The sequence below is a fragment of the Lolium rigidum genome, chromosome 5 (genome assembly GCF_022539505.1).
Source record: "Lolium rigidum isolate FL_2022 chromosome 5, APGP_CSIRO_Lrig_0.1, whole genome shotgun sequence".
NCBI lineage: Eukaryota > Viridiplantae > Streptophyta > Magnoliopsida > Poales > Poaceae > Lolium > Lolium rigidum.
The window spans coordinates 198,383,525-198,395,074 of NC_061512.1; the positions used below are offsets into that span (position 1 = coordinate 198,383,525).

The 11,550-nt window shown below is 51.0% G+C and overlaps 1 protein-coding gene across 1 annotated transcript; it reads left to right on the top strand.

The window, feature by feature from the left end:
* The first annotated feature begins 415 nt into the window (after positions 1 to 415).
* LOC124651522 (gamma-glutamyl peptidase 3-like) lies at positions 416 to 1,649 on the top strand. Its single transcript, XM_047190601.1, has 3 exons — positions 416 to 1,034; positions 1,114 to 1,281; positions 1,368 to 1,649. Exons 1-3 carry the CDS (start codon positions 513 to 515, stop codon positions 1,473 to 1,475), a joined length of 798 nt encoding a protein of 265 aa, XP_047046557.1. The 5' UTR covers positions 416 to 512; the 3' UTR covers positions 1,476 to 1,649.
* The last annotated feature ends 9,901 nt before the right edge of the window (positions 1,650 to 11,550 follow it).

Genomic DNA, 11,550 nt, shown 5'->3' on the forward strand with positions numbered 1-11,550 from the left:
CGCCAGGATCCGGGGCCATCGCCCAGCGCGAGGCTTGCCTCCATACCACCGCATCAGGGGACCCGCGAGAAGATCCCCGCCGCCCCCATCACCGGCAGCGCGAGGCTTCGTCGGCGGCAGCCTCTGGGGACGGCGAGGAGAGGGGAGGGGAGTGGGGACGGCGGCGGGGGGGGGGGGGGGAGGGTTAGGGTTCCGCCTCCGAGTCGCCTATAGGGGACGACCCGAGGGGGTACGAGAGAACGTCTGTGGGAAAACAAAAATTGCCCCTTTTTGGTCTATCAAAAGAATTTTGTCTCGCCATATTTGTAGTCCTCCCTTAAAAAAGAAGTCTCTCCAATTGGCGTGCATGCTACGACCGGCCTCTATAAATGGCTGTGCTTGTCGCCAACGGATCCCACACACCGCACACCAATCGCACTCATCTGCAAACCGATTGATAAGTTAGGCTCAGCTCAGCTGAGTGCCTCAGTCTAGTAATCTTGCTGTAAGATCAATCGATACGACAATCCGCCATGAAGGTTGTGGCAGCTGACCAGACAAGGAGGAGCAGGAAGTACGCGCTCTTGCTGGCGGCGCGGGACTCCGAGTACGTGCTCAAGGCGTACGGTGGCTACTTCAACGTCTTCGTGAGTGCCTTCGGCTGCGGCTGCGAAGGTGACGCCGGCGAGGAGTCGTGGGACCTGTTCCGGGCGGTGGACGGGGAGCTCCCCACCGAAAAGGACCTCGATGGATACGACGGATTCGTCATCAGCGGCAGCCCCTACGACGCGTACGCCGACGAGAGGTGGATCCTGCGGCTGTGCCTCCTCGTCCAGGACCTCGTCGTCGCCCGGAAGCGCCTCCTCGGCATCTGCTTCGGCCACCAGGTGATATGCCGCGCCTTGGGCGGCCGCGTCGGGAAGGCCAGGGTCGGCGGCTGGGACATCGGCATCAGGGAGGTGACCATGGCGGCGACGCTGCCGCCGTGCAGGTTCCTCGAAGCGCTGCAGGACCTGCCGCCCAACGCCAAGATCACTGAGTGCCACCAGGACGAGGTTCGTGCGCCCGCGCCACAGTGGCAGCCAACAAACAATTGCGATCAATGATCTTGACCTTCCACATGCATGAATGCAGGTCTGGGAGGCGCCGCTGGGCGCGGAGGTGCTGGCATCCTCGGACAAGACCGGCGTGGAGATGTTCTGCGTCGGCGACCACGTGCTTGGCATCCAGGGCCACCCGGAGTACACCGCCGACATACTCCTCAGCCTCGTTGACCGCCTCTCCTCCGCCCAGTCCATCACGGTGAGTAGCCTCTCCCAAAGCTGTGCCGACACTGTTAACTGCGTTCTTTCCGAGCTGAGATGTACCACTTTGCACGTCGCATGCAGGTGTCGTTTGCCGAGGGCGTGAAGAGGCAGCTGGAGGCTACTGGCCCTGATAGGGAGTTCTGGCTCACACTCTGCAAAAGCTTCCTCAAGACTCAAGAATTACCCTGATGCACTTACACGATCATCATAAATAAAACTCTTCTAGCAATTGAGGCGGCATGATGTATCCTGTTTAGTGTACAATTTCGTCATGGGATTAGTTCATGCTAATCTGCGAAATTGCAATAAGCATAGCTTGGTTGTCAGATTATGTGAGGATTTACAAATCGTTGTTGTTCCTTCCTTATGTAAGCTTCATGTCAGGTAACCGACCATCTCCTCGAAAAAACGAAAATGCAACTCTTAAGAACAAAACTGACCAATTCAGGACATGCAAAACGGATGCGGCACTTCCCCCATGGACCTAAGAATCTACGGTTCTGATTTTTCTAATATTTGTTGACAACAAACTAATGAACCATGTCATGGAAAGTCCTCGTATTAGAAATTGTCACACAGGTTGGACATTTGTGCCTCAAAAAGTCCTTCGCTACAGAATAGGTCTCGTCAGATGATCATACTATATTTTACAGTGAAAGGCTGGATATTATATCTGTTGCCGTTATACATACAAGACTCCACACACACACACAAGTCATGTCTATTGTTCTCCATGTTTTGTCCGATTTGGGGGTTGGGCGAACATTTGTCCGGGCGGCGTACCCAAACGGCACACCCAAATTCTATCCACGGGTCCATTCTTTTTGCCGGTTTTAGTCCATTTTTGCCCACCGAAGAGATTCTGGCCACCTGTTTGCACCGCACAATAGGCACCCGCACCAACATCAGTGAGTTGCCGAGGGTGTATGCGGGTTTGAGATCAAGAATTGGCAGTGCCTGGGCATGCAGATGGTACCGAGTCGCCAACCTCCGGGGACTCGATGCACGGCGACAAGTGGCTCGGAGGCTGTGGCACATTGTCGGGCAGATATGATGGCTAAGACGTTGGTGGCGACATGCTCCTCGGGGGACGGATGCTAGAGGACCGGCTCGCGACACCCTAGCCTTGGTGTGCCACCATGGCTTCGTCCACCGCTTTCCAATTGAGCATGAGATTTTCGGGTCCTGGAGAGGCTACTAGCTTGACAGGAGTCACTATAGGAATGGATCACTGCGCCGACGGCCTTCTCATACGCCGACGAACAAAAGTCGCGGCCGTCGGCGTATGGGCCTCCAGGCCAGCCCGCCAAAAGGACCGTCGGCGTAGCGATGAACACAGCGTAGGAAACACTACGCCGACGGCTGCCCTCGGCACATCGCGGGCCGTCAGCGTAGGCCTGTGCACGTGGCTCACCAAACTTAGGCCGTGACGGCACTGTCACAGAGTCAAGGCTACGCCGACGGCCACCCTCAGCATAGCCTTCTCCTATTATTTTAACTACGCCGACGGCCACCCTCAGCACATTACGGGCCGTCGGCGTAGGCCTATGCATGCGGCCCACCAAACTTAGGTCGTGATGTTACCGTCATGGCGTCAAGGCTACGCCGACGGCCACCCTCGGCATAGCCTTCTCCTCTTGTTTTAACTACGTCGACTGGATGGCACAAAATGATAAAAAAAATTCAAAAAATAAAATCCTCCGAGATGTTCATGTGTTATGTCATCTAGTTGCAAGAGAATTTAATAAAAATAATTTTTCATATTTTTTGCAAAATTTTGTCATGTATCGGTAAAACGGTTTTTCTGATTGCATACGAAGTCGGAAAAAAAGTATAATATATCAAAATGATCATGGGAAAAACTTACATTCGAATTCACCTGGGATTACGCGGTTAGCCAGTTTTTAGATTCTCAAAATTCCAAATGAAAATATGAAAGAAGGAAGATTTTAGTTTCTGCTAGAAATTCAGGATTTTATATATTTTTTATTTTTCTAAAAAAAAATTGCATCCTCGGTAGAGATTATTATTACTTAACCATTGATGTTTATTTAAATAATTATTTAAAATTCAAAATAATAAATAGTTGTGATATTGCGATCTAAGAGTTAATAGAATTGATACGGTAGTACGTGAAGAAGATGGAAACTCAACCTAAGATTAAGTGTAGTGTTAGAATTAAAATGATCCATTTGAGAGACTAAGAAAATGTGAAAAAAAAAAGAACCAAAAAAAATTAAGTTAACGGACGGGACAGTGTGGCCTGCGACGAGGGCACACGTGTCTCTGCCGAGGCAGACCTTCTCCAAGGAGCTACCCCGACGGACTTTTAAAGCTATGCCGAGGGCTCGGGGCCATCGGCATAGCGCGCCAGTCCTGCAGTGAGTACTGGCTCAAACTCTGCAAATGTTTCCTCAGCAACCAAGATCTAGTATGATGATGGTCATGCAATTATAGACACGCTTCTTCTGGCAGTTGTGGTGGCATGGCATGTCTTGTTTAGTGTAAAGTTCTGTTGATGGGTCAGTGTGTGCTAATCTCAGATCATAACCTGTAAAATTGAAATAAACGTAGCCAGTTTCCAGATTACGTGAGGACTTATGCATATTGTTGTTATTCATCCTTTTGAAAAAAAATAGTGCACGCTTATTTATATGATCAGTCTTTCATTATTAATTAAACCTAACAATATTTAATAAAAAAATAACCATCTTAGATCATCTGAGAAAACAAAACTAAAAATATTCACAACAACTCTCTGTAATGATTTGTTATGATTCTCAATAAAGTGGCCGAGTTCTCTCAAAAAAGGAGCTTCCACCATGGTCAATGGACCCCAGAATCTACGGTTTTGCTATTTCTGTTTGTAGACAGCTAACTGATGAACGGTATCTCATAGTGGACACAAAAGGTCGATCCGTTGCTAAAGAATAAATCTCGTCGGATGATTATACCACATTCGTTCGATACTCGAGAGGGAAATCACGCGGTAAATGTTCTCCCTGAACATAGCATGTGTTGCTCGTTGGCGTTTGCTCCGGTACAATCCCCTCCCCTAAACTCAAAGCAAACTTAAATACAAGGACGGCTGAGATCGCTTGATACCCCTTCGTTTAATATTAAACGGGTATACGTAGCCCTGTACAAAACCCGTATGATCCAACTAAATTGTATACCACATACGTATATATGTAATTATGTATGTACGTGGATTATTGGTGGCGATTCATCAGCGCGGTGGCAGTCGTGGCCATCGGGCGGGAGGAGCAACAAGGTGGTGATGGGCAGCCACGAGGCACTGTGAGGCGAAGTTGGACGACACGAGTCTCGGCAATGTCTTGTAGGTCCGTACCGGTATGGTTGGGGCGGCGTGCAGGCTAGACGGCGGCGTGACGGCGCGACGAACGGCCGGATAGTCCGCCCCGGACAGTCCGGTGCAATTCGGCCGGACAGTCCATCGCGTTGGGAACGAGATTAACCGGACTGTCTTGTCGTGCTTGCGTTGGACTGTCTTGTGGCGCCGGACTGTCTTGTGGTGTTTACGCCGGACATTCTTGCGGCGCCGGACTGTCTTGCGGCGCCGGACTGTCTTGCCGTGCCCGCCGGACTGTCTTGCGGCGACTGTATGCCTATACGTGGGAATACTGAGTTTTGTATTTGGGCTTGGATGTGGGCCTAAATAATACCGGTTGGGTTTTGTTGAGTTTGGGGAGGGGGTTGTACTGGAGCAAGCCTCTTGCTCGTTATAGTTATAACACTAGAGAGTGGACACCGATAGCTTGATGGTAACGTTGGTTAGTGGTTGTCTACTATGGGATAATATTTGGACATGTCTACGTATCTTGCATATGTTCCCTCAGCTTGTGGAGCATAGCCAAATCATAGATGGAGAGATGCTCCTAGTAAGGACATGGTCTAGCAAACTCTTTAGAAAAGTAGGCAAATATGTGCGGTTGACTAGACTTAGACCAAAAGTCTTTGTCGACAAAGCGTCTGCAAACATGGAGGTTGTGACTTGTGACTTGTGAGCACTAGGCGGAATATTTTTCTAGCAAAAAACCTCCGCAAAGAAATTCTACTCTCTTTTTTAAAATATGGTGCATACATGACTAAATATTTTTGTTGAGTATGGGCATACCTCGGCGTCTGCATCTAAAAGATGCATTTGGCCTTCTTATTTTATTATTGTAAAAGAAACTTCATATGGTCCATATTAATTGTCATTAATATGGATGTATCCAGAACTATAATATGTATAGATACATCCATATTAGTGACAATTAATATAGATAGAAGGGACTATCATTTTACTTCGTCGAAAAAAAACCCTGACATTCTTAAGGGCTTGCAATATGGAGGCTGGGAGCTTCACCATGGTCAATGGATCTCATAATCTATGTTTTACTGTTCGTGGGCAATGAACTAATGAATGCTATCACTTATTGGAAAAAGGTTGGACACAATTGTACCCCAAAAAGTCCGTCGCTATAGTATAAATATCGTCCGATGATTATATCACATATTTTGAGAGGAAAATGATGTGGTAAATGTTTTCCCCAAATATCATATGTGTTGCTTATTATAGATATAATACTAGAGAGTGGATTTCAATAGCTTGACGGTTATGTTGGTTATAGATTACCTTCCATAGGATAATATTCGGACATTTCAATGTGTCTTGCATATGTTCCCTCAGCTTGTGGAGCATAGGCAAATCTTATATCAAGAGATGCTCCTAGTAAGGGAATCTGCACAGACTTGCAAACTCTTTAGATAAGTAGGCAATTTTGCACGGTTGACTAGAGGTAGACCAATATTCTAGTCTCCTAATTAAGCGCTTGTTTATATGATCCATCTTTCATGTAGAAAGCCTGACGAATCTGTCATAAAAAATGAGCATCTTAGGGCATCTCCAACGGGGCGACCCAAACCGCGCTCGCGCGTCCGGATGGGTCGAACCGGACAAAAACGCGGCTCAGCGCGCGGACCCATCCCTAAAACGGATGGCCACGGCGTCCGGGACGACCCAAACCCGGCCCAAATCTGGGGCGAGTTTGCGTGGCCGCGGACGCCGAATGCTGGTCGCTCACATCCACCCAATGTCCGCCCTTGGCCCGCCTGTCTGTCTCCCAAAATAGAAACACTCCACTCCACTCCCAAAACCTAGAGATGACCGACGAAGCGACTGCCGCCGCCACCGCCTGCACCGCCACCATCGGAGACGAGGCACTGCTCGAGGACGTTGCCGCTCCTCCCGTGTCGGAGGCTCCTGAACTGGACGCTCCGGTGGTGGTGGAGGCCGGGCAGGCAACGAAGAAGGCGAAGCCCGACCTCACCGCGGAGCAGAGGAAGATCGAGAGCAAGAAGCGGGGCGAGCGCCGCAGGGCGCTCGAGCAACGGAAGAGGGATGTCGCTGCCGCGGAGGAGCAGCAGCGGGCGGCGGAGCAGCTCCTCCAACTCAAGACGGAGGCGAAGGCGAACGTCATGCAAGAGCATGCCATGCTCTTTTACGGCCACGCAGCGCTCGCTCAGCACTTGATCCTCCTGGGCGCCGGCACGGCCCTCGGGGGAGCTCGGCCTCGTCCGTGACCCGGCCCCTTCCTCCAAGGTCGACATCCCTGCCGACTGCCCCGTTTGGGTACACGCCCGTCGCGCATGAATTGGGGGCGCGGTCGGCGCGTGCACGCGTACCCGTCACGGGATGGGTCACCGGAGGTGGGCGAGTCCTTCACGGGGCCGTCTGCTTCGTCCATTGACCTGAACCATGCGCCGGCGAACTCCAAAGGCCCCAAGCACATGGGATCAGCAGCGATGGCCGGAGCACGCAACCTGCTCGACGATTTGTCGGCCGAGCGTGCGCCGCCTCCGATGCCGGCATCGTCCACCGTGCAGGCCCCTCCGTCCTACACGCATACAATGCCGACGACCATGCCCTATGCTTCAACCGAGCAGGCTCCCCAGACACCTCCCATTGGCACACAGCAGGACAGCACTGCCTGTCCCGGCAGCATTAACATCGAGGACGAGCCATTGTCCGGCCAGGAGCTCACGCAAGCCGCAGCTGCACAAGCTCGAGGTCGCCGCGTAAGCAAAAGAACCAGCAACTACACGGAGAAGGAGGACAAGGTGCTCGTTGATGGATGGTTGACCGTCGGGCAAGATGCATTGACGGGTGCCGAGCAGAAGGGGACCGCATTCTGGCGCCGGATCTTCGATTACTTCCATGAACATCGCAAATACGGATATGCGAGACATCGCTCCAAAAGAGGTGGGGAGCAATTCAAACGGAATACAACAAGTTCCAGGCGGCGTATGAACACATGAAGCGGATCCCCGTTAGTGGCATGGGTGTGAAGGACTTGGTATGATTCTTAACCTCGACTTAGTCATCCAATGTTTGCACCTATGTTTATCATTGTTTTCTTGCTTTGCTCTAGGTGTGGCAAGCTTTGGAATGGTACAAAGGCAACAATGGCGATAAGACCTTTGCCTTCCCTCATTGTTGGAAGCAACTCCAAGGCACCCCCAAGTTCCAGGAGGGGTTCGACGGGTACATGGCGACCTTGACTGGCAACAAGACCGCCAAAGATCCCACGGTCATTGACCTTGATGGTGGGCAGCCTTGCGGTAGCTCCGCTTCTCGTGCAAGTCGTCCTCGCGGCCACAAGGCAACCAAAGCCGACTTGAAGCGTGATGCCTCGTCCATGCTATTGTTCGGCACTTTGAAGGAGATGCATGCCGACGAGAGAGGTGTCCACGGACAAGAGGGATGAGAGAAGGCGCCGGGAGAAAGATGAGGACAGGAAGAACTACTTCGATGTCCAAAAGAAGAAGCTTGAGATTGAAGAGGTCAAGGCCAAGACCAAAGCTAGAGAAATTGAGCTCAAAGAGAGAGAAATTGAGCTCATAGCAATGGCAAGGGCCCAAGAGGTGGAGTTGAAGGCGAAGGAAGTTGAGCTCAAACGGCTAGCCGAGGACAACCTGATCATGAACGCCAACTTGACCAACATGAGCGAGGCGAAAAGAGCTTGGTTCGAGAAGAGGTAGAAGGAGATCCTAGAGCACCCAAATTGAGTTGACAATCTCAATTTGTAATTTTTATATTTCTTCGAACTATGTCACATTTCATTTCTTCATCATGCAACACTTTATTTGATATTATTCTATAATTTCAACGTATGATTCTATATTTGTTATAACTATGGGTGGCCAGATGGCCTATTTCTCAAAAAAATATGCCAAATGGCCAAATGGGTGGCCGCTGCGTTGGGCGCAGGACGCGACCCAAACGGACGCGCGGACGCGGGGCTCCGTCCGCGCGTCCGCGCTGCCACCCAAACGGCTCAAAACGGACGGTCCAGCGCGTCCGTTTGGATCGCACGGTTGGAGATGCCTTAGTTCATCCAAAATAAAATAGGAGACATGCGAAACGGAAGTTGGAAGCTTCCACCCTGGTCCATGGACCATAAAATATACAGTTTGTTTTTTACTGTTTGTTGACAAACTAATGAATGGTATCCCTTACTGAATACAAGTTGGAAAACATAAGTCCGTTGCTACAGAAATAAATCTCGCCAGATGATTGTACCACATTTTCTATAGGACAGTGATGTGCTAAATGTTTTCCATGAATATTGTATCCGTTGCTTGTTATAGATATACCACTAGAGAGTCGATTTCAATAGCTTGATGGTTATGTTGTTTAGTGATTGTCTACAATGGGATAATATTTGGACATCAGTGTATCTTGCATATGTTCCCCTCTATCTTGCATATGTTCCCTCAGCTTATGGAGCATAACCAAATACTATATTGAGAGATGCTCCTAGTAAAGGAATCTACACAAACTCGTAAACTCTTTACAAGTCAACCTCCTAGTAAGGAAAGCAGTTGTGTGCTTGTTTGTATGATTCGTCTTTTATGTAAAAAATTAACCAGACAATCTCTGGTAAAAAAAATTACCATCTTAGTTAGTTCGTCTTTCATGTATTGTGGAGGCTTTTGCAGAGTCTGAATAGCCTCCAGCTGGGTCTTCACGCCCTCAGCAAATGACAGAGCCTTGGCAGGTTCAGGTTCGGAGATCAGGCAACTCACGGTGATTAGGATTGAGCAAAAAAATCGATGACCGAAGACCGAAACCGAAAGACCGAGACGAACCCAAAAAGACCGAGACTAAAATGATCGATAGAGAAATTGGGTAGAAAATTTTATAGACCAAATTTAGTTTGGTTAATTCGGTCATTTCTTCCAAGTAACCGAATAGACCGAATTTTACGTGAGACCGTCCCAATCTTTAGAATTGTGTGATGTGCGTGGGATGTGGTATTTTTGAATGTTGACCAAGCTTCTCGAGGATTGTTACATTTTTGTTTACATTGTTCAACGTTTATTCCCGCCAATTGATAATAATATATGCAATAAAAAAAGGTCCAAAATACATCTAAAATATTGCCAACTGTTTATTAAATACTCCATGATGTTCGGTCATGACCGAACCCAAACCCAGATTAGTGTTCCCAACGTTTATTCTCGAGTAATGTCTAATATTACTGTTGACAACATTGACCATGATGTTCGGTCATGACCGAACCTAAACCCAAATTATTGGGTACCTGAATTTATGGGGTAGTAAAACGAGTAAGTATATTTCAGTCTTCATATTTTTATAACCGAATAGACTGAAATACAAAAACCAAATTATTGGTCATGATCGATTGCGCACCCCTAACGGTGATGGACTAGGAGGAGGCTGTGTACTCCGAGTGCCCCTAGAAGCCGAGGAGTGATTTGTTGATAGTAAGAGCATCTCCACCGGCAGCCCCCAAATAGGCACCGGCAGGGGTTCCGGAAACTTCGTTTGGGGGCCGCCGGCACAACATCCTCTATTTGGGGACTCTGCTCCCACACCGGCGCCCCTAAACCGGCGGCCCCGATATATTTAGAAAATCAAATTCAAATGTTGAAAACGATATTCATACGAAGTTTGAACGGAATTTATACAAATTTAACGTGAATTCAAACTAAAAAACTAAAAATAAACATCTAGCCGTGCGGGGATTCGAAGGCGATGAAGTCCAGTTCGTCGCCGCTGGATGTCCCGAAGGACCAGCTGTCGGCATCGTCGGCCTCCTCCTCGTCGGCCTTCTCCTCCTTTGGCACCGGCAGCTCCGAAAGTCCGGCGAGGTCGACGTAGTTGCCGACAATGTACTGCAGGGCGGGGAACTCCTCCTCGGCGCCGTCGCCACATAGGGCCGCCTGCGCCTCGGCCTCCTTCTCCCACCATTTCTTTTTCACCGGCGGAAGTGGTGTCGAGACGTCCTCCTCCTTGACACGGGAGCGGCGGCCCGACCCCGTCGTCCGATGAGCCAGAGCAGAGGACGCGCGTCTCGCGTCGTCGCGGATGACGACGCCTCCGGAAGGAGGCGCGGGCGCGGCCAAGCGCGGGCGCGCGACGGCAGACGATCCGGTGCTTGAGGTTCCGGACGCCGCGGTCCGTTCCGGCGCCCTCTGCGTGGTAGGCGGCGGCGCCATGTTCGTCGCCTGCGGGAAATATACCGGCTCCCGTTGGCCGCTGACATGTGGCCGGAAGCCGTACTCGCGGAGCGTATCGTCGATGGAGCGGCCGTACCACCAGGGACGGCGGCCGACGTTGTTGAAGTGCACGCCCGAGGGGTTATCCGTCCGCGCGATCTCGATGGCGCGCTCGTGCTCGAAGCGCCCTGCCCAGGACGGGCTGTCGACGGCGTTCTCCAGCAGGCTCCTCTCCTCCAGCGTCATCTTGGCCCGCCGTTCCTTGGCGAGGGCCTGCGTCTGCGGTCCTCGCAGTGGCGGCGGCGGCGGCACGCCGAAGCCGCCGTTGGAGACGTGCCAGCCGTGCGGCAACTTGTACTGTACTGGCACGGGGATGCGGTGCCAGTATAGCACGTCGGCCACGTCGAACGTCAGCTGCGTCGAGCGAAGCATGCCGCCGCCGCTGCCGCCGGCCTGGTCGTTGTGTGTCATCGCGTCGGCGGGGTGCGTGTGGGTGGTGGTTCGCGCAGAGGTTGAGGACGGCGGCGGCTAGGGTTGGACGGCGGGGAAAAGAGAGAAGTGCGCGCCGGTGGGGTTTTATGGGAGGCGGCGGACGCGCATTGAAGGCGCGTGGGTAAGGTAGGTGGACGCCGCGTGGCCAGTCGCCGCCCTCGCCGTTTTGGTTTCCGCGCGGGAGGCCATTAACGCCGATGACCAACCTCCCTGCGTCGTTTCTGATGCGAACCGCCGCGTC